The following is a 24063-nucleotide window of genomic DNA, read 5'->3' as shown; positions in this document are numbered from 1 at the left end:
TATGTGTGCATATTATCTGAATACTTGCTATCTATGCTGGATGAACATTGTTATACACGTTTTCAATGATTTAAACTGTATATGTATTTTATATCTACGAAAATGTTGGGGTAAAACATGGGTAGATGTAATAGCTGATGTGTGATAAAATGATGAGAGGCCTCGATGTTGATGTTGTTGTTTCTGTCATCTAGCGGAGTATGGATGACGACCACGGACTCTTCTAGACAGTCCAGTGGAACACTAGCAGGCTCGCAACCTGTAGGTGTTTGTGAACGATGTGTTCACCGGTGTACTCCATCCCCCACATGGTTGCCTTTAGGACATTTATTGCTAAGGAATCCCCTTAGCAGTAGTGTCCGTCCCGATGATGATCCTTAGGCTAGGTCCCTTATGATAGGTGTTTAGGGACGTAAAGTGAGGATAACGGGAACGGGTAATCGGGTTATTGTTGATTGATGAAATTAATAAACTTATTTATTGTGGGTTGAAAACCCTATGTGCTCACCAGGCTCCCAAGCCTGACCCACTCAGTTTTATGTATTACAGGTAGTGGCGCATGAGCATAGATGTGATGTTTTGGACGAGGGATTACGGATATAGGCCTGTAGATATGAAATAATGTAGTAAGGCTTATATTGTACTGTTTATGCTTTTGATCTGTACGAACATGACATCCCAAGTCTTTTAATGAAATACATTTCTATGGAAATGCTTTTGATAAATCTTTATCATATTTTGTTTTGGGACAAATTCCGCAACACTTTCATTTAAAATGTAACTCTGATTTTTAAACAAAGCATAAACAAACCGGTCTTTTGTGGCCGTGATTTTGGGGATGTCACAATATCCTTTTGTGATGTCGAGGCTTCAAAGTCAACAATACTTCGCCAACAATATTACAAAATGCTCCATTTAAACTTTATTACTTAAAACAATTCCATGGTAATGAAGTCTCAAATTCAAGATACACTACTTGAACATCTTCCTTTCATTAAAGTTCCTAACTCACACATAGATTCTAATAATCAACTCCCATTATGGAGACATTTCCGTATTCCCATATGACTATCAATTCTGAACAAGAGTTACTTCCATTCAGAATTATGTCAATATGGTCCATCCAAATTAATGCAATACTTCTAATTGTCCAATAACAACCAAACTTCAGTAAACCTCAGAGTGTCATTGACAGTTGTTTAACAACTTTAGTCACACCATGTTCTAGTATTTTTTCCTTCTCAATACGCAAAGCATTTGGAAAAACTGGAACAAGTGAATATTATAACATATGTAAACGATCCTATATCTGAAGCATATGGGACTCAACACATAATGTCTTACATAGAGACCTGATGTAAGATCACTCTCTTGCTATAACATTTCCATATATCGAATTTCCTATGTTGAATCATTTCAACACAACATTCATATATGTCCAAGACTAAGTTCCATTAAAATTTCAATCTAAACTTTTAGATTTGAAATGAAGTATGAGTGCCCTCTCCCTAACTCTTTTTGTAGTGAAACAATTCCCAAACTTTGAAATTTTGCAAATTTGAAATCTTTGTTTTCTACAATTAGTATTTCTAACTTTCAACACTTAACATAACAGTTATGCTCCCACTAGCATAACAATTATGTTCCCACTAGCTTTGACATGTATCCAGAAATCAACTGGACTTCTAGAAATCAATACTTTTTGACTTTCTGACTAAAGTGCAGATTTATGATATGTAATGCTTCGATAAGTCTTCGGCCAAACTTCTCAAGCTCATACACCTTTCATTTGATAGAATATATGTATGGTTAAACCCTTTCAGAACTAATAGATATAAGTCCCAAATGTTCAAACTATTTCTTGCCATTTCTTACAATTCGAACTATGAAAAGGGAGGTTGTAATCATATTGCGAATTTGAGAGCACAATTAACACAACCACTAACCAAAATGATATTTATCAAATCTTTAAAATCTACTAGCAAAAGTGTTTCGTCATAATCATTTTCATTAATTAGAGTGAAAACTTTTGCCACCCAGATTTTATGGTGTATGTGTTTCCATCCATGTGAATCTTATCATTTGCAACCTACAATCATTTCCATATGCTCAAGAATCATATTAAAGTGATATTGCTAATTAACATATGATACTAATGGGTCACACTAACAACAACTTGATATCTAGAAAATGATAATTTTCATTAGCAAGTAACATTATATATAAGTCATATATTATAAATTAATAAGTCATGCACAACATTTTGGAGTAGACAAATTCTTTTGTCTTTTACCAAAAAGTTAAAGTTTATATTTTATAAACTTGGTTTATAAAATATAAAGGTTTTGCCTTCTTCATTTTATTATTATATAAAATAAGAATAAAAAAAAGGAAGGGTATGGTTTTCTGATTATTTAAATGAGAGAATGGCTCTTTGATTATTTAAATAAGAGTATGGTCTTTTTGATTATTTAAATAAGAGAATGACTCTTTGATTATTTAAATAAGAGTATATATTTTTGAATATTTAAATAAGAGTATGACTTGTCTTAAGAAGCATGGATTTTTGACTTATTTAATCAAAAGTAATAAGAAGCATGAGTATTGTGCATGCTATATATATATATATATATATATATATATATATATATATATATATATATATATATATATATATATATGAGAAAGGCTTTCACTTTGGGTGCTTCTCTTTTCTCTCCCCCCCCCACCCCGTAAAAAAAACATAACATGCATCTTACGCATGTTCTCTCACTTTTGATTATCTCTTGAAGATATTACTTGCTTTTATACTCTCTTGAAGTCCATACTTTGGTTATGAACTTCAAGCTTAAGATTTAAGAGTTTTCTTACAAGACTAGCATCTTAAATCAAGTTGACAACATGTTGGTGTCTCAGAGGTTCCACATTCTCCATCAACTTCCAAGCCTATCCTTGTGGATTCAAAGTATACAAAGGTTGTAAAACACTTCTTCCTCTTTGGTGCTTGTTTTTCTTTCCAAACATTGCAAGAAGATCCTTGGTGGGTATAAACTTGGTTTATGTTTATTATAATCTAAAGTCTTTCATTGCTAAATCTTGTGTTTTTGAAACTAGTTTTTAAATAAAAAACCAACAACAGTATGCTACACTGATATAGTCTTTTCTAAGGTTTATTTGATACTGCTAGGTGTCATGATTAGTTGGGGTATTGATAGTATTGGTTGGTTGTTGAATATTTACTCAAAGAGATTGTATGTAATCAAGTTGGATAGCCTAAGAACTCTTGGTCTAATGCCAGACTGCCTGGCTCTTATTTGGTTTACTGCTTTTGGGAGGATCATCTGTTCGAATGTCTATATAACTCCGACTATGTTTGGCTTTGGCATTTTACGGAAGATCGCGATTTGGCCCTTGGCAGAAGTACGGAAGATTAGAATATAACTCTTGGCAAGGGAGTTTGGGATGACCCGTTTACTCCATGGGTCGTGCTTGTTATGTATGACTGGGCGGGGCCCATTACATATTGTAGGGTGGGGCCCGTTACGTATGATTGGGCGGGGGCCCATTATGTATGGTGTTTGGGGCCCGTTATGTATGTTTGGGTTGGGCTCATTACGTATGATATATGTATATGGATAAGAGTTTTGGTTGGATGACGCTAGAGTCGAGGATTGTATGTGGATGCATTGTATGTATAGTGGAATATGTGGTATACTGGGAAACTCACTAAGCTTTACGCTTCTAATTTGTGGATTAAACATTTTGCAGGTCATTCATGAGAAGAGCTTGGTAGGACTGTACACTTGCATCAAAGATATTCGTTTCCACATTTTTGTAAACTTAATTTTGCTAATTTATGGTTATCAATCAATCAAATGTTATTCAATGGTTTTTGAAGGAAACGTTTAATTGGTTAATCTATTTTAAAATAAAAATCTCTTTGTATTTTGTGAGACGTTACAACTTGGTATTAGAGCCTTGGTTTGAGGGATTTGGGTGCGCCTTGGGGTGTGTCTGAACTCAAACTGAGGACTGAGAGATTTTCTAAATAAATTTTTGAAAGAAATATGCTTTTATTAAAGAAAACAATGTTCTAAAAAGATTTTATAACAATTAGGGGATGCGACGTGTACAGTCGGACGGAGCTCATGGGGTAAGTAATTCCCAATATACCCATATGATCTTGTATTTGTGCTACAAATTGTTATGCATGTTAGAATGTAGGTTGTAGATCCGCATAGGAATTGCATGATAGAGTTGTCTGACATCTGTGATGCCTTAGTGTAGAGAATTGTTTTTTATGTGCTGATTCAAGTCAAGATTGATAATGTTAATTGCTAGGTGTATGTTTTAGAGTTGTACAAAATTAGGATTACATATCCTTAGAATTATTAATTTAGCCTTATTTACTATTCCTTGTCTAGTTTTGGTGTAACGACCCATTTTTCACGTCCAAAAATTTCATTTTTCAATCAATATTTAGTAAAATCATTTGCAAATAAACATTGTCTGATCAAACCATTTCATAAACATATACTATGTCTGGAAACCAAAACATGTGATCAATCAAAATGTCAGAGTGTAAATCCCAGAACAATCCCATGAATGCGGAAACAGTGTGTGTGTATGATGTGTCGCTACCACGCCAGCTCCTTCCCCTTCGATAAAGAGGTACCTGAACCAAAACTGTAAACTGTAAGCAGAAAGCTTAGTGAGTTCCCCCACTGTACCACATACCATAAATCCACATAGCATACATACTGCCAGGAAATTCTGGGGTGCCCGACCTACCCGGTACGGCCATTCTGGGGTGCCGACCAACCCGTGCGGCCATTCTGGGGTGCCGTCCTGCCCGTGTCAAGCCATTCTGGGGTGCTGACTACCCTTTGGTCCTAACGAACGAACCTCAGGGTCTGTTTCCCCCTTCTACTACAACTAACACATATAACAGATCATACTGGCATATAAACATATCATCACATACTGTCAGACATAGCTCGGGTGTCTGACCTACCCTTCGGTCCTAACGACCGAACTCTGCTACTATCACATATAACATATCATGCTAGCATATAACATATCAGGTAGTAGCAAACCTAGACGATATCACAAAGACAATCATCTAACATACAACTCCTACTAGTGGGTCGGCATTGTGGCCGTAGACCCACCGCTACTGGAAGGTAACTCACCTCAAAGTAGCTGCTGATTTAAGCGGGAACTAACTGTCTACTGCTGTTGTTGCTATTCCGGAGGTCCTCCGGCTATAATTCCCACAAAACGTTCAGCCAAACACTGCTAGCTAAACCTAGGGTAAAATGACCATTTTACCCTTGACCAGGTCAAAGTCCAAGTCAAAGTCAACTTCCAGTTGACCCGACTCGTCGAGTTGGCTTGCCAACTCGTCGAGTCCCTACCCATTCGATTGACCTTAACCCCGCCTCTACTCGTCGATTTCGGCATTGACTCGACGAGTTCTCCTTCTAAAATGAGGTCTAAAGGTCCTTCATCCTGCTCGCCGAGTTGCATGAACAACTCGTCGAGTTCATCTTCATCCGATGAACACTCTATGCTGAGACTCGCTGAGTTGTATGAACAACTCGCCGAGTCTGTTCTTGAGGTAAGAAGATGGCATTGGACTCGCCGAGTCAGGGCATTGGCTCGCCGAGTCCCTCCATGGGTGAGTCTGGCTTCCGAATCACTGAGTCCTCCCATGACTCACAACCCCACTCAAAAAACACGAAAAGGGGGAAAACTCGGGGACTCGCGACTCGACTCGCCGAGTCGTTCTCATGCAATTACTACATACTCGATTTTGCTTGAATCCAGTTCATGCCATACATAGATCTGGGCTCTTAGGGTAGGTTTTACATGTAAAGTTTCCAACTTTACATGTATACATGCATAGGATGGGGATTTAAGGCTTAATAAAGGCTAAAATGGTAGATCTAGGACATTCAAGCAATTTACTTCCATAAAGGCCATGGATCTGAGCTCCTGGAGCTCAAACATACCTAGATCTAGAGGTTAATCAACTCATTACCATCCCTAATCCATAAACAAGCTTGGAAATGGCTCAAGAAGGACTCTAATGGTGCTCTAAGGGACTCTTAGCATAAAAAAAGAAGGAAACTGAGTTATACCTCAAAGAATCTCTGAAATAACACCAAGATATCTGACCTCCTTCTTCTCCTCTTGATCTACCCTCCTTTTTCTCTCAAAATCTTCAAGAAATCACACCAAAACACTTCAATCTCACAAGAAACAGGGTTAGGATGATATAGGAAGCTCTGAGGGTGAAGGAGTCGGGCTTGGGGCGCATAAGGTTGGTTTAAATAGGGTGCAAACCCTTGAAATTAGGGTTTCATCCAGACAGCGGGGACTCGCCGAGTCGCCAACTTAAACGTGCTCAAATATCCCAGCTCTACTCGGTGAGTCGGGTCAACAACTCGCCGAGTCCAAGGCTAAAAATGTAAATTACTTAGATAGGTCATACGTACCAGGAACCAGGTGCTACATTTGGTCTTAGGCTAGAGTCACTAATTCGATAGTCTATTTGATCCTGTATTGTGTATAACTTGAATGCATGTGGAAACCATCGTTTTTGGTTGGGATTTCTAGCAACGCGGGAGCAAGTGGGAAGGGAAGAATCTTAGAGGGAAAGTTTATGAAGTGTAGTATTATGCATATGGCTAGACATCCACATGCATGTGAGGACTTTAGTGGAGTGATGCAAAGTAAATTGGGAGCCTTGGAACAAGTACGGATAGGTGTGGAAGATAGTATTGAGCCTGTACTACTAAAAGAACATGATACATACTTAGGTCAGGTAAGGAAAGTGAAACTCTTCTTAATGAGACTCTTTCCGGTTTGATGGAGGCAGCCAAGGAAAGTGGGCTAAAGTAAGAGAGCATACAACGGAAGAGGAGGCAGGACCGGGTTCATGCGTCAGTAGAAACACCCAAGAAGGCTCCAGTGACAGGCATTCGGCCAGGAGATCGAGAGACTCATGATTTTTACGTCAAGTGTGGCCTGACTCATTGGGATATTTTCGTGCGCCAGTTTATGGGTGTTTCAATGTAGTCAGAAGGGTCACTACAGTCGGGTCTGTAGTCAGAGGGAGTCGAGGGTGTGTTTCTTTTGCAGTCGGTCATGCCATGTTAAGGTGATTTTCCCTATGAGAACGAACGAAATGGTTTTGAATACATCACCTTTAGCTTGGCAGTTACCAGATGGACGACATGGGACAGCCGAAGTCCCTAAGTATGGATCATGTTCTTTGTTGTTATGTTTCATGATTATGATACTAATGAAGACAATCGAGGGAGTGAGCCTGAAGCTCAAATGATGAGGAAGCTTTCAAGATGATTTCAACCATATATATGGTGTGCATTCTTTTCTCTATTCTTTTTTTTTCTGAAATTAAATGCATATATCTAGGTATTTTTTGAAATTTGATGTTATTTGTGTATGTATTTTTTGAAATTAGATGCCTTTTGTGTATTTATTTTTAGAAATTTGATGCTATTTATGTATGACCCAACTGTCTCTTTTTGTTTTGACATAATTGACAGATCTGGTGTTGTCTAATACAAAAGTTTCCCCTGATCATTTTGGCATATTTGTGAAGGGAATCTAGAAGCATTGCAGAAAGATGGAGTTGCAGAAGTGACAATCTCTAGTCTGATGAAATGTAGGGACAAAGATTATAATAACACATCGTTAATGGATTTTTATGCCATAAATCTAGCCAACACATGGTGTGTTTGTAATTTCCATTGATTTAAATTCAAATGATTTGTTTGAAATATTATATTGTGGGGATGCTACAAACTATTTTTAATGGTCATAACACTCAAATATATGTTTGGTTAAAAGTGTATTTTGGAGGATTGATTTTATAAAAGAAAATGACATTTTTATTGATTTCAACTGTTCATCAGTTTTATTCGAATATTTTATCTAACATATACATTTAATTTGGCTCAAAACAGAAAGAATGGTAAAATTTTCATTTTTAGCAATCAGCACAGCCAGTCAGATGTGTAATCAAACAACATGGTTTTAGTCAGAGGCATATATAGTCAGAACCTCAGACCTAGTCAGGCCGTGACCCAATCAGATCTGACTCGGTCAGAAACTATCAGACAACCCCTATACTCCTCCATGAAAGGTTGGATTTTTACAAAGTTTATATTTTTGGAATCACGCTGAAGCGTACATTCTAAGTGTGTTAGCCTGCTTATACGATGATATGACTTTTCACACAATTATTTATGAGCCTGTTCATCGTAATAATCATGTCTGGTAAGGACATAATCGAATATATTTATTAATATATCGGAATATTACATTATTATCCTATTACACTTTATTGTCTATGTCGATTTCTAATGGCGGTCGGTGACGCTTTTGTCTTGGTTATCACATCCTCCCCCCATTAAAGGAAATTTTGTCCCGAAATTTAGCTTGTAGTCGGGATGCTTTCGTACAAGTGAGGGTACTTGCTATTCATTTGGTCTTTGCGCTCCCACATGTACTTTGGTCCTCTCTTAGAGTTCCATCACACTTTGACTATGGGAATGCAACTATGTTTAAGTCTTTTTACTTCTCGGTCCATGACTTCAAATGGTTCTTCGACAAAATTGAGTTTCATATTGATTTAGATATTATCCAAAGGGACGATTAACGTATCATTGGAGAGGCATTTCTTAAGGTTCGATACATGAAAGACGTTATGTATGTTGCCGAGTTTTTGGGCAACGCGAGTCGATAGGCTACCGGACCTACTATAGATAGGATCTCGAAAGGTCCTATGTACCTTGGATTGAGTTTTCCCAGTTTCCTGAATCTTATTACTCCTTTCCAAGGAGAGACTTTCATCATGGCCTTATCTCAAACTTGGAATTCAAAGGGGTTTCTTCGAAAGTCATCGTATTTCTTTTGGCAATTGTAAGCGGTTTTTAATCGCTCTCTGATCTGCATATTCTTTTCTGTAGTCTCTTGTATGATCTCTGTTCTTGGTAGCAAATTAGTGTCTCCCGTTATTTTTTTTTTGTTAATTGCGTATCACCAACTTCTGCCCAACATATCAGTGTATAGAATTTTCTGCCATAAAGGGCTTCGAATGGTGCAACCTTTACGCTAGTGTGGTAGTTGTTATTATAGGAAAACTCAACCAAGGGTAGGTGAGCATCCCAAGCATCTCTGAAATCTATCATACAGGCTCGTAGCGTGTCCTCGAGCGTTTGTATCGTCATTTTGCTGGGTTTTAGTATACTACAACATCCTATGGTGCACATACAACCTAAATGTTTTGGATCTATGTTTTCTCTAATTATACATGCAATATTGTTTCCAAAGCATTAAGTCTGCAACTAGCATGCAATTGACACAAACAACATAAAATACCAGTTAGAAGTTTACCTCTTTATGTAGCTTGTAGAACTTGTTGTATTTGGACTTTAAGAACTTAGTGCCCCAAGTGTTGCACCTCAAATGGAATCACAACACACCTTTGGACAAAAGATGACTTTTGAGAGAATATTCTTGCAACCAAAATCAGCTCATGGAACTCCAATGATCACTAGTGTGTCATTTTGGATGCTAAGGGTCTTCTTATATAGTGTAGCTAGGATCAAGGTTACATCCATGTAAACCCAAATGTGAATGACTTTTCATCTTACTTAGGATTCATGGGTTAAAACCTCCATGGACTACCATATTGGTTTAGCCCATCCTAAATAACCATAAGCTCACACCATAAGAATGATTGATTTACCAAATCAATCCTCTTACATTTAATTAGTCTCTTTTGATCACTAAATTAATACTTGACAATACTAATTAAATAATATGATTTCATGTTAATATATTAGAACTTATAATATATTAACAAATCATAAATAACATTTTCTCAAAAGTCCATCTTATCAAATTGTTCTTGTGATATGCAACTCAGGAAAACACTAGAATTAGATCATGCATTGCATATATGTTGCATACATATTATTTACATAATTTTTAAAGTAAAGTAAAGAGTTATGGTAAAAGTTTTTTGGAATGTAAAGAAAAGAGTTTTAGTAAAATCTTTTAACAAAAAAGTTTTTGTAAAATATTTTAGAAAATACATAAAACAATTTTGGTAAAAGCTTTTGAAAAATACAGAAAAGATTTTTTGGAAAATACATAATATAGCTCATAAAAGCTTTTAGAAGTATAGTAAAATGCTTGAAAAAACATTTAAAAATATAGCAAAGAATAAAAAAAACCTTTGGAATGATTGGTAAAGAATTATGTGTAAGATTTTGAAAAGTAAAGAAAATAGTTTTGCAAAGCTATTGAAAGTATTTTTGTGTCTAAACTTATATAACTTACGAGACAATAAGTAATTGTATTTTATATTATGTCATGTATAAAGGATTAGAAGATGATTGTTAACATGCCAGAAACATCATGGAAGATAGTTGGAATGTAATTTTTATACTCTTGTAATGATCTTTGTCTAAATTTTTATTTATTTGCTATGATTGATTAGTTGATATAAATTTGATAACACTCATGATGTAAAACCTTAAAAAAGATTTTTGTTGGACCATATTTATTACAAAACATGACTTTATGTTATGAAATGTTTACAAACCAATCGGCATAATTTTATCTATAAACAATTAACAACGATTAGCCTAAAAAGGTAAAAATATTATTTTCTTGACTTGTTATTTAACTAGATCCAACCATGTGGGACCTCTAATTGAGATACATATAGAACAAAACATATGACAATCTATTGATAATTTTACTAATTTCTTAAAATTATAATCAAATTAAACAAGGTTAAAAAAAAAGGGAAAAGTGAGAGGGGTGCATGGGATGGGTAGACATGTATAATTGCATTTGCTCTGTTTTTGTGAAATGTTACGTACAACCCCTCACCCATCACCCCATCATATCATATGCAATGCTATTTTTCATGGCCCCCATTGCTCTTCACTCCTACCACCTATGAATATTACTCCATCATTACGCCGCCTCTACTCCTGATCTCACCACCACACTCCCATCCCCATTTCACGATTTCACCACCACAATTTCAAGATTTCACGACCCATTTTGTTTTCCCCCTTTTGATCTCAGTCGATCATCACTGGTACGTGTTCTTTTCGTGAAATCAAATCTCAATTTCATCAAAGATTTGTGTTTTCTGTTCTGGGTTTTGGATGTTCTGATGAACTTTCTTGTAAATGATTGAAATTTCTTTATAAAGATTGATCTTTTGTTGGTTATGACGGTGTTTTATGATTATGGTTTTCTGGGTTTTCATGCATCTGATGAAATGATCCATCTGTGATGTTGATCTTGTATACAATCTGAATTGTTTTCTATTGTGTGAATTTGACAATGTGCTTTATTTATTCATTCATTCCTTATTTTGGATTTTTTCACTGAAGTGTATCATCGTAAGCATGTTATTATGTGAAGGATTAGGTCAAATCTTGTTTGGTATTTTCGTTTTGTGAGTGTCATTTAATGCTTTATTTCGTTTTGTAGGTCCCATTTTACTATTATTTCATGTGTTTATTTTTTTGTACCTCTAAATATTTTTATTAAAATCTAGCAAGTAGAGACTCCAAAGGAACAATAGTACAAGTACACTGTTAATACATGCTTACACTCTTAACATTCATGAATATCAATCACCAAATGAAATGATTGATTATTTATACAATCATTTCATTCTTTTGATGATTGACATATATGAAATCATGATGTGTCATTTTACTTGATGTAAGTCATAAAATGGAGAATGAAAATGATACATCTATGTTAGAATCATGAGCTTAAGATTGTTTATAAAAGATTTGGAAGATTATACTATGGTTTTGCATACACTAAAATGTTTATTGTTTAAGGTTTATTTGGTTGGATGACAAAGAAATTAAGTTTTTCAAGTCCCATTTTCTTTAAGGTCATAGCACGACCCTTTTAAAGTACTAGCTGTAGGTCCCCCATACCAACAATCCCCTTCTCTTAACCCAAAGGGAACTTTATGTCATATCACATTGATTGCTTTTGCCTTTTAAATGTTAACATTTTGAATTATTATTGTTGTTATCATCCATCATTAACTACCTCCTCTTCTTATAAAGTCTTAAAAAACGTATTATACTAAATCTTATCATACAAACCATATATATCGTTCTTGAAATCTATAAAATGTTATCTGATTACCATCTTTATTGTTTACTAGATCTCGAAGGACTATTTATTTATCTTGTAAAATGCCGGAAAGAGTTCACGAATTGGAGTTTGACGAATTCGATAAGCTTCTTGGTGAGATACCTCGAGCTACTGTCACCCCAAACACCGAAGAATTTGGAGTCTTTAATTCTTCCAAAAGCTCCAAAAATCTCTACACAAATCCTGAAAATGGTACATTTCTTGATACTTTGAATGACAAAAAGTTAAACGTGAGAAGGGTTCAATTCATCGAAGGAGAATGCTTAAACGATCAATCATTCGCATCTGTTTTTCAAGATCTAAGCATCAAAGATAGGCCAATCATGCTCTCACCACCACCTCCTTCTTCAACACCCTTCAATGGCGTTGACTTTAATGGTCAACAACTCGTAGCAATTCCCATGATCCCAAATCAACAACAATTGTTTTTCAATCCCCAGTCCAATCTAACATGGAGAAACCTCGAAAACGAATATAATTATCATCCGATGAACATGCACCAATTCTGTAAGAATCTAGAGAGTCAACCTCGGTCAATGCACCAACCTACACCTTCGTTGAACCGGTTCATGACCCATGCTAACCAAAAGGGACCCGAAAAGATACTCACGAGGTCACGTGGGTTGAACCCACTCGGGTCGCTAAAGTTTGGAAGCTTTGAACGTGAAGATCCGGTTTCAAATATCGTGAAATCTGACGATTTTGGTGAGAGAATATATTGCATGGCGAAAGATCAACAAGGGTGTCGTTCCTTACAGAAGAAATTCTCCGAGGGGACAAGGGAAGATCTTGAGAACATTTTTCGAGAAGTTATAGTGCATGTTGTCGAGCTTATGACTGACCCTTTTGGAAACTATCTTGTTCAGAAGCTTCTAGAAGTTTGTGACAAGCATCAACATATGCAGATTCTTAGGGTTATTACTCGAAAGCCTGGAGATCTTGTTAGGATTTCATGTGATATGCATGGGTTTGTCTTCTTTTCTTTTGGATTTGTTTAGAACTTTCGTAATTATGATTATTGTAGTGAATGATGATCGATTTTGTTGTTTGTAGGACTCGAGCTGTTCAGAAGGTGGTTGAAACTCTTAAAACTCGTGAGCAGTGTTCCATGGTGGTTTCCGCTTTGAAGCCCGGGATTATTGGGTTGATGAAGAACATGAATGGCAATCATGTTGCTCAACGATTCTTGCAGTATTTAAAACCCGAATTCAACGAGGTTATAACATAAATTTTGAATCTTGATATACTATAAGTTATATAAAATTAATCCCGAACATATATATAGAATTAACAACACTCGTGTATATCTTTTTTACAGTTTCTTTTTGAAGCTGCGACTATGAAATGCATAGAGCTAGCGACAGATCGACATGGGTGTTGTGTGCTTCAGAAGTGCTTAAGTCATTCAGATGGTGAACCAAGACGGCGTCTTGTTCGTGAGATTACTTCGAATGCTCTAATCCTTTCACAAGATCCATACGGGTATGTATCATGAACCCTAACCCTAATGATCGATCACTCTCTGTTGTTACTGATTCTGTGCTGAATTGAGTTGTACGTTGCAGGAATTATGTTGTACAATATGTTTTTGAGCTTCAAGTTCCATGGGCGACATCGGCCATTCTTGATCAACTTGAGGGTAACTATGGTGATTTAGCGATGCAGAAATACAGTAGTAATGTGGTGGAAAAATGCTTAAAATATGCAAGAGAAGAGCGGCGTATTTGTATTGTTAATGAGTTGATGGGTAATCCTCGTTTAGATCAAATCATGCAGGATCCGTACGGAAACTATGTTATCCAGGCAGCGCTTCGTTCTTCAAAGGTATGTGTATATATAGATTTTTCAAGCTTATTTGATTTCTCCCATGTAAACTAACCAAGTAACAATATTTTTGGGGGGAAAATATATCTCAAAAATGCATTATTGTTTCCAATAATGAGACAAAACATCATTTTGAGTGACGTTTTTTGTTCAAGCTTCCGTATTCTTGCAAAGGGCGAATAAAAAAAATAAACACGTAGTTCCATTTATTTATTATGACATTTCGTATTTATTTCTTTCTTTTATAACAACTTTGTGCTTTCAAATTTATTTATTATCAAGACAATACTTTAAAAAAGCTACCTAATTTTGACATTGTAAAATTATTTATTTATTTTGGACATTCTATATTGAAAACACTATCCAATTATAAAAGTAAAAATCGTTTTATGGATAATCACAAGTTGATATACTTTTCAAAGTACAATACTATAATAAAAAAGAATTGATGAACAAAAGAAATGTAAGTATAATGTCGTCGCAATGTACTTCTATTTATTTATTTGTTTGTTATATAATTCTACTTTCATTTCCTTCTAGTATTTCCAATTTGTTTTCTATCAAATCAGTGTATTTTGAAAAATATATCAAGATATAATATTGTACTTCCGTTCTTTTCTTATAAGAACATTGTCTTTCGAAATAGCCATCCAATTATAGTAAAGAAAATAGTTTGTATTTGGTATATATGGCTATAAATGGCGTTCAAACTATAATGTTGTATTAAGAATAAATAAAAAAAGGATACTATAATAAACAAAACACGTATACATGTATATTGTATATACTTACTTGTTTTGTGTCCAGGGAGCTCTACGTGAGGCATTAATCGAGGCAATAAAACCCCATGTTCCTGCGCTACGCACAAGCCCATACGGAAAAAAGGTTTTGTCAAGTAATGGTCTCAAAAAATAAGCAATCGATATTCAATGGTAACGCCAACAAGTCTTTAATACAAATTTACAATTATTTAACATTATTTTTTCAGTGTGGGGCCCGTTTACAATTATTTATCACTGAATATTGTTCAGTTTTTTTGCAGGTGATCAGGATTTTATTTTTAGTGATATAAAGACGATGGTTTGTTTTTGGAGGAGTTCGTGTAGTTTAAGGTCTAACCCGTAATGAAGGTTTTGTCGGAGGAATCCACGTGGAGGAGGACTCTCTGAGTTTGCATTTAAATTTGATAAGTTTAAGAATAATGATTTTTAAAAGTTGTGTCGGCTGTTAGTGGCTGAGGTGACTTGTAAAGTCTTGTGGTTGTGCTAAAGACTAAGAAGACTAGGCAGGAGTAAGCCGCTCGTTTGTTTGTTTGTTCGTTCGATTGGAAGTAATTGTCGAGTTGTTTTTTTGTGCAAAGTTATGGATAATTCGGCTTTAGTTGTGTGAGCCGATGTGCTTGTTAGAGCACATATTTGGGGTCTTCTTCTTTTAGTTGTGATTTTTGTAGAATAATGAAGTTAAGAGGTAATTTATTGTTGAATAATAGTTGAAATCGTTCACGTTGTTAGTTTATGATTTTGGATTATTCGATGAAAATAACAATTTTATGTCTTTATCTATATGTTATAATGTTTTGAAAAATTGATTATTTTAAATGCTAGTGGACTACACCGGCAACCCTGCCCGAATCATAAAGCCCAAATGTGGTTACCCCAGGCCAATGCCGCCTATTCAAAGCCCGATCTGTTTTTTGTTTTTTTTTTCTTTTTTTTTTTTTTGTTTTTTTTTTTTTGCAAACTGGCCCATTAAAGCCCATGGTTTTGCATGGGTCGGACTTTTCTATTCTTTTTTCTTAAGTTTAACTCATATGCTTGCTATTTAAAGAAAATACGATTAAGAGCGGTTTAACATTTTCGACTAGTTTCATACTCTTTGGTTCCATATTAATAATTCATGTTTCTTTTTTGGTTTGTCCCAAAATAATAATGTACTTCTAAAAATAAATATTTATTTTACCAAAAACTCATCATTATTAATTAACCTACTATTAAATTAAATGCAACAAAATGGTATACTCACTTTTTATAATCATGTTAAAACTATAATCATAGCATGACCCGTAAGCTCGGGCGGATCCAGCTAGGGTAAGATCGTAAAGTATTGTGTGTAGCTCATTGAAAGCCCTAGTATTAGGTCTATAGAAAATCGCACAGAACACACATGCAACGATTAGTTTCAATTTTAATGTTACAAGTCTAGTTAAATTGGGTAGGATCGAAGACCCCGACTTTATGTTCAACTCTAATCTCTAGTCTTCCAATTTTAAATAAAAAAACATGTCAAAATCTCTCTTAACCATAACATGTCCCCTTCCAAACAAATAAGGATCTTTAGTTCTATCTCCAATGTCTTAAGTGGTTTCAAACTTTGCAACAAACAAGTAAGGATGTTTAGATCTATCTCTCAATGTGTTAATGTTACGTTACCTATAAAAGTTTATTTAAAATTTTCAATACATTACACGAATCATTTATATGGTTTGGTTTAATTTTCACGTTCCTTCTTATTGTTTTCACTCATTCAGTTCCTACGGTATTATTTTATTAAAATTTTAGTCTCTAACTAATGAAAAAGATTGTTTTATAATTTCTTTTTTAGCTTTTCCATTTATTGTTTTAAATTTTCAAATAAAAGTAATATAAATGGGTCCTACCTCCTTCCACATCCCTTTTAAATGGATTTACAAGTTAGTACTCAGCCTAGGCAAAGATTACGACAATGTCTCAACTATAACGAGTCGCCGACACAACTCAACCTTCTCCTTGATCATCGACCCAACTTTTACGTCTTTTTCAAATAAAATTAATATAAATGGGTCTTGCCTCCTTCACCACCCCTTTTAAATGGATTTACAAAGTATCAGCCTAGGCAAAGATTAAGACAGTGTCTCGATCATAACGAGTTGCCGACACAACTCAACCTCATCCTCGATCATCGACCTACATATTAACTCTTTTTCAATCAAGAAAAAGAGCAACTCCAGGTTTCCGATTAACCACTGCCTTTGTTTTTCTTCTCCACGGAATCCAAGGACGATGGGGTTGACAGGATAGAAATACCTTGCAAAACATCATTAGGGGTGCAAATGAGCCGAGCAGAGCATTAGGGGTGCAAATGAGCCAAGCAGAGCCCTATCCTAACCAGGCTCAACTTAAGCTTGTTTAAGTTATATGAGGCTCGAGCTCGAGCTCCGCTCAATTCGAGCTTTATTGTACTCAGCTTGGCTCGAGCTCGTATAGACTTATATAAGCTTGACCAGAGCTTAAGCTCGTTTCGTTTTTTACTAACGTGCCTAAATAAGTTTAAGCTTAATTCGAGCTCGTTTTACTAATACCCTAAATTTCTAGTATATAAAAATAATAATAAATTATATTATATATAAGCTAGTTTAAGCTCGCAAGCCTAATCAAGCTTAGTGACAAAGACGAGCTCGATCTCGTTTAATAAATGAGCTTAATATTAAGCTTGAGTTCGGTTCGGACTCGTTTAAAATCAGTTTCGAGTCGAGCTTTCAACGAGCCGGTCCGGAGTAGCTCACGATTAGCTTGGCTCGTTTGATCCCTAGTTTTCATGGCCAAAACTAAAGTATATTGGTTAAATTATAAAAATGCCCATATGTTTTCAATTCACACAAGTTTTCAAGTGTGGTATCAGATTGGGATATGGTCTCTTGACCGAATTTTTTGATTTTTCCATTTATGCATGTAAAATATAACCATGAACATATTCATAGATTCAAGAACATCTTCACCACCACCGTCTCCACCACCACAGTCTGTTACCAACATTGTCTGCCACATCCATCTTTATCTAAACTTTCCACTTCATCTCCACCAAAAAATCATCATATAAACAAAAACCATATTCAAAATTAGATCTAATGAACACACACACAAAATCAGATCATATTCAAAGATCTGAGGTTGAACGCCACCGGACTCGATTTTTTCAAAAATTGAGCACAGACAGACACAAACATAGACTAAACATACACACACACACATAAAACCTAAAATTTGATTCAAATATCTGAGGCAGAAGGCAATCTAACTTGTCACATCTTAAACTCTAAACTCGTTGATCTGAAACGTGATCTTTCTTCTTCTTCTTCTTCTTCTTCTTCTTCTTCTTCTTCTCTCTCACACATAAATCCGAGGTGGAACGTCACCGCTCTTTCCATCTCTTTTACATATTTGATGTTAGGAGGGCGGTCAGAGATGTTTGAAACCAGACCTGAAATGGTGGTGTTTGTCGATTAGGATGCTAGAGGTCACAAGTCGCCGTCTCTACTAGGGTTTGTAGAGCCGCTCCGTTTGGCGGCGCTGGAGGCTATAGTTTTACTAAGGGTTTCGCCGATGATGAGAGACATACAGATCGTCTTTGACAGATTGCAGGTCTGATTATGGTGGGCTGAGGTCTAGTGGTTTCCGACGGAGGTCCGATTACGAGCCTACTTCCGACGACATAGAAGAGAGAGAGAGAGAGAGAGAGAGAGAGAGAGAGAGAGAGCCGCCCTCTGAAACCCTTTCTCCTTTTCCGATGAAAACATCAGTTAGTTTTTTTCGACGAGACATAAAGGGTATGGTGAGGGTGGCAGCTCCGGCGAGAGGCTCTGATGAGGGTGGCGACTCCTGCAATGCGTCGGCTTCCGGTGAGAGGCATCTAAAAACAGTTTATGTTTTGTTGTAAGAAAAGAAGAGAGATGGGGAAGAATGAAAGGGGTATTTTAGTTTTATTTTTTTAATTGTTGGAGAGAGAGAGAGAGAGAGAGAGAGAGAGAGAGAGAGAGAGAGAGAGAGAGAGAGAGAGAGAGAGAGAGAGAGAGAGAGAGAGAGAGAGAGAGAGAGAGAGAGAGAGAGAGAGAGAGAGAGAGAGAGAGAGAGAGAGATAAATTTATTTTTGTTTTTAATTTTCTTTTAACTATAAGAGTATTTAAACAAAATAAATAAAAATTGAAAAAACAAAAATCAAGGACAAAATTGTCTTTACAAAAAAGTTCAAAACAAACTGGACCAAACTCGTAAGAAAATGAAAATTTTTGACCATTAGTGCTCCAAACCTTTTTTGTCCAAACTTGCGAGTTTTGACATACCACAGGGACCATTTGAGGTGGAACCGAACCTCAGAAAAAAAGACCATGATGCCAAAAAAGTCGAGGTTCGAACTGAACCTCAGAAAAAAAGGAATACCACATGGACCACTTTTGCAGTTTTGTCTATAATTTTTCTCACATAACAAATTCTGGCTAATTGAAAACTACAGGGACCAAGAAAAAAAATATGGTAGCTACCATTTTATCAAAATGTTAATGTAAAATATCTCCAAATAGTAATATGTAAAATTCATACACATGAAATACCTCAAAATAGTTAATATGTAAAATTCCTACATATGAAATTACAATAATACCATCATTCTTTTCTTTGACATTCAACATACAACCATGATACTGCGCATCTGAAAGTTCCCTAAAAAGACGAAAAAAGAAAAACAAAGATTTGTGAAGCTACATATGAGGATGCTCTTCTTTCATATCCTGATCTTGAGAACAAGGCATATTTTCACTAAGTTCTTGATGACTATTTGCCGATGAATCATTGAGCTCATGCTGCATAAAAGCTTAAAAAAAATTAAAAAATTTCAACTTACAATAAACACAATAAATGGTCCAAGACTACACAACAACCTGCAAATAGGCCATAAATTCTGATGAAGTAACCGATTTTCCATCATGTGCTTTAGATGAAACCCATTCGAATGCTTTCTCCTGCAACATCACACAGAATCTTTGATTTTGTTTCATGGACCTTAAATTTCATGATTCTGTTACAAATCTTGATGTTATTGAGCAAAAGAAAATTGGGATTTAGAATTTCAAGTCTTCAAGATAAAGATCGACTGTCACACAAAAGGATCAAGAAAGAAATGGATCAACTTCAAAGAAATTAAGCTAAAATTGTAAAGAGTTTGATGGCATGCGAGTTTGGAAAGTTTCTAAGTTTGATTCAAATAGTCAAACATGAACTGAATTTTCAAGAAGCTGCTGGGTAAACTGCAATCGATAAACTCTGGAAAAGTTCTAGAATCAGTTCATCTAATGAAAAATAGCATATCAAAATCAAAATATGCCAGCCGAATTATCCCTAAATTAGACGAATAAACCATATCAGATCCCACGAATTTGAAGTAGACAATAGTAATTGCATAAATCTAAGCATAAAGCAACGGAAGTTGAAATTAGGGTTTAGCGATTCTCACAAGTGAATGTCTTCGACCAGCATCAAAAGCAACATGTTGGGAATTCATAGCTTGATGATAGAGTTTAGTAACTTCATTGGCAGCATTTTGAAAACTGACATTAACTTCGGGTTTATTTCCATCGAAATTGGTATTGGAAACCTCGATTTTCCTCCTCTGCGCCATTGGAGCTCGAATCCCTATAGTTCTTGTCGCCTCCCAGTATGTGTACCATGGATCATCTCGCAGTCGATCGTCATTTGCTTGTATAAAAGGGTTAGAAGAAGTAGACAAAAACAAGAGAAACGAGATTCATGAAATGGGAAATAGGATTTTGGTAATCTGGAGTACGTAATTCGGAAATAGCATTGGCTGCATTGTTGGAAAAAAAAGGTGGTGTCTTTTCTATCATCAAGAATTTTTTTCATTTTCATTTTTAGAACTGTTGCATGATTCACCACGGATGATGAATTTAAATTTTCTGTTATTTTCTATTTGTAGAACTAATTTTTAGATAGATGTATTCTTATTCACTAAAATGATGGACTCTCATAAATAACCATCTAACCATGTTTTCACCTCATATCATAAAGTTGGGTGTTATACTTGTCTTTCCCTGCTGAGCGGACCGACATGGTCTTTGTGCCCACCGGAAACACTGCGATGGCCTCAACGTTGCCCTTGAAAACTATGCCTAACGTTTTCTTTCTTTCTCTCTTGCTGGTGAGAAAGTTGTCTCTCTCGTGTCTCATGTGTTCCACTCTTCCCCCTTGTGCCTTGTGATACATGCACTTGTATATTGCACTTTAAAAATGAAAGATAGGTATAACATGGTTTGAAAGAAAGAGTGAAAGATTTAGAAGAAAATGATGTGGCGCTGACGCCGCACAAAATGGGTAAAAAGATGCATAAAGAGTGAGTTTTTGATAAACTATTTTTTAGCCTTAGTGATCTAAATGAAAGTCGTAGTATTCGTTAAACCGAGAAGTTCGATAAAAATAAAGCCTAAATCTGACTTCGTATGAGAAAGTTATGATTTTTCGAAGTTTCAGCCTAGCAGTAGACAGCTAAAAACTCGAATTTTAGATCGAGTGATTTTTAGCCGACACAACCGAAACGAGAATTGAAGGTCTCGTCATTAGTAGCACAACGGTAAAAAGTCTGACGAAAACAGACGTCGAATGAAGAAGTTATGAATTTTTAACGGAGTTTCTGTCCCGGTCTGTTAAAAATAATAATAAAAAAATTAAAGTCAAAATTAGCCGACGAAATCTAAATGGAAGTTTTGGAGCATAAATTTAGCTACGCGTGCATATAAAGAACGTCAAAAACGGAGCTCGTATGCAAAAGTTATGGGTTTTAGAAGTTTTGGCGCGAAAATCAAGAAAATTCACATAGTCACGAGCTGCCACGTCACCCTCGCTCAAAACGCGTCACGTGTCCTGCTGAGTCATCCGAGCACGTGGCCTTATCCGAAGTGGTCCACTAGAGGTCCGACGCGTGTTCCATTCCTCGTGTCCGAGCCTCGCAGAAGGAGCCACGTCCGAAGCCTCAGACTAGACCGCGGTCCAATCAAGAGGCGACAACGAGCCCCTCGCAGGTGCGAGCCATGCGCAGCCCACGTGCGAGCCCTCCCTGCGAGCCTTCGGATCTGCGACGCGTGTCCTCTTTCTAGCTGTTGGATCAGAAGCCTCTCCCCTATAAATAGGGGGGTGCGAGATCTCCCGGGGGTATTTTGAAAACTTGTCATTTTTAGCCCCTTTCTCCATATTTCTTTCATATTATCATCCCCCGAAGCCCCGGTATCAATTATAAGCCCTGGAATACGCCACGAAGAGCCCGTGAAGCCCGGAAAATTTATCTTTTCGGTTTCGAAGCCCGGCTTTTGCAGAGCCCAGGTTTTCAATAAAACTCCCGGTTTTATTAGAAACGATCGTTTTAGGAAACGAATTGCTACCTGATTTTCATCAAAACATGTGAGTGTGTAGTCACTTTCATCTTACACCTATATATGAAGTATTTTCTATAACATACGTGCACTGTGTAATTATATTAAGTGTTTATTTGAGGTGATTGTTGAATAAATGTTTTATACAAGTTTTAAACTGTATATGTATTTTATCTACAAAATATGTTGGGTAGAACATGGGTAGATGAAATAGTTGATGTGTGTTAAAATGGTGAGAGGCCTCGATGTTGTTGTTGTTGTTGTTGTTTTTGTAGTCATCTAGCGGAGAATAGATGACGACCACGGACCTTTCTAGACAGTCCAGTGGAACACTAGCAGGTTCGCAACTTGTAGGTGTTGATGACTTAAATGTTCATTGGTGTACTTCATCCCCCTCATGGTTGCCTTTAGGACATGTATGGCTGAGGAAACCCCTTAGGAATAGTGTACATCCCGATGATAATCCTTAGGCTAGGTCCCTTGTGATAGGTGTTTAGGGACGTAAAGTGAGGACAACGGGAATGGGTAATCAGGGTTATTGTTGATTGGGGAACTTAATAAGTATATTATTATTATGGGTTGAAAACCCTATATGCTCACCAGGGTTCCAAGCCTGACTCATTCAGTTTTTATGATTACAGGTAGTGGACCCCGAGCATAGTCGGAAGATGATGAGAGATTTTTTATTATAGGCCAGTAGTTGTAAATAACTGTTGAAAGGCTTATAATGTCTTGTTTATGCTTTTGATCTGTATTGGAACATGACATCCTGAGGTTTTTATATGAAATGAAACTATACATTTCTTAAGGAATGATTTTGATAAACTTTTATCATGTATTATTTTGGGGACCAATTCCACAACATCTTTTAAAAAGATTTCTCTGATTTTATTTTAAAAAACATAAATTAAATCAGTCTTTTCTGGCCGAGAAATTTGGGGTTGTCACATTGACTAAAGAAAAACCAGCTGCAAAGAAACAATGTAGGATTTGCTTGAAAACTGATCATACAACTGATATGTGCCCATTATTTCTAGAGGATACATTTGCAGTAAAAGCTATTGGGGGCTACCATTTTTAGAATAATTATTAGCAGAACAACAATTTTAGTCTCCACCCGGATTTCAACAGTAGCGAAATTTTCAACAGCCGGGTCTTTAGCAAAATTTTCTAAACCAGCAGAATTTTCAATAGCCTTCGCATCAACATTCTGATAGCTCTAGTACGACCTGGGAGGATATTGTTATAAGTCTGACCACTAACACTCATGCGTTCCAAAACGAAACCAAAGCGAGCATCAAAAATCTGGAACAACAAGTGTCTCAACTTGCCACTTCTGTGGGTCAGCTGGAATCTCAAGGAAAGTTACCAGGACATGCTGAAAACAATCTAAAGCACAATGTGAGTGCTATTTCCTTGAGAAGCGGGAAAACATATGGAGTACTAAGCTTATCTGAACCAGAAGACAAAGCTAAAGAAGAATTTGAAGAAGTTCTGGTAGAAGAAAGAGATGTGAAAGAGAAAGAAAAAGGAGCTGTAATTGAAGAGTATGAAGAAGTGTTGGTTGAAGAAAATGTTGTAGAAGATAAAGAAAAAGAAATTCCAAGACTACCCAAGCCAATTTTGAAGGAGTACAAGCCATTATCGTCGTTCCCATTGCGACTGAGAAGCACGAAACGCGAGCGTGAGGACAAGTAAATAATGGACACTTTTCGTAAGGTGGAGGTAAATATCTCACTTATAGATGTTGTATAACACATTCCTCATTATGCTAAGTTTTTAAAAGAACTATGTGTTTCAAAGAAAAAACC

At 36.2% G+C, this 24063-nt stretch overlaps 2 protein-coding genes across 4 annotated transcripts; one reads left to right on the top strand and one right to left on the bottom strand.

Moving 5' to 3' along the window:
- Window positions 1–10942: 10942 nt before the first annotated feature.
- LOC111900691 (pumilio homolog 12) lies at window positions 10943–15581 on the top strand. Of its 2 annotated transcripts, none has more exons than XM_042898368.2 (7): window positions 10943–11149; window positions 12251–13207; window positions 13294–13456; window positions 13559–13722; window positions 13806–14064; window positions 14872–14996; window positions 15107–15581. In XM_042898368.2, the coding sequence occupies exons 2-6, from the start codon at window positions 12282–12284 to the stop codon at window positions 14977–14979; spliced, it is 1620 nt and encodes a 539-aa protein (XP_042754302.1). In that variant the 5' UTR covers window positions 10943–11149; window positions 12251–12281; the 3' UTR covers window positions 14980–14996; window positions 15107–15581. The 2 variants fall into 2 exon arrangements, with proteins under 2 accessions (XP_042754302.1, XP_023752342.1); XM_023896574.3 differs by having other exon boundaries at window positions 15096–15581.
- Window positions 15582–19383: 3802 nt separating this feature from the next.
- LOC111900701 (uncharacterized) lies at window positions 19384–21072 on the bottom strand. Of its 2 annotated transcripts, none has more exons than XM_042898363.2 (3): window positions 20326–21072; window positions 19754–19834; window positions 19384–19686 (listed from the first exon to the last, which is right to left on the bottom strand). In XM_042898363.2, the coding sequence occupies exons 1-3, from the start codon at window positions 20488–20490 to the stop codon at window positions 19597–19599; spliced, it is 336 nt and encodes a 111-aa protein (XP_042754297.1). In that variant the 5' UTR covers window positions 20491–21072; the 3' UTR covers window positions 19384–19596. The 2 variants fall into 2 exon arrangements, with proteins under 2 accessions (XP_042754297.1, XP_023752353.1); XM_023896585.3 differs by having other exon boundaries at window positions 19384–19675; window positions 20326–20725.
- Between the last annotated feature and the right edge of the window lie 2991 nt (window positions 21073–24063).

The sequence above is a fragment of the Lactuca sativa genome, chromosome 1 (genome assembly GCF_002870075.4).
Source record: "Lactuca sativa cultivar Salinas chromosome 1, Lsat_Salinas_v11, whole genome shotgun sequence".
NCBI lineage: Eukaryota > Viridiplantae > Streptophyta > Magnoliopsida > Asterales > Asteraceae > Lactuca > Lactuca sativa.
The sequence above is the reverse complement of the archived record's forward strand: the minus strand, read 5'-3'. Positions and strand labels throughout refer to the sequence as shown.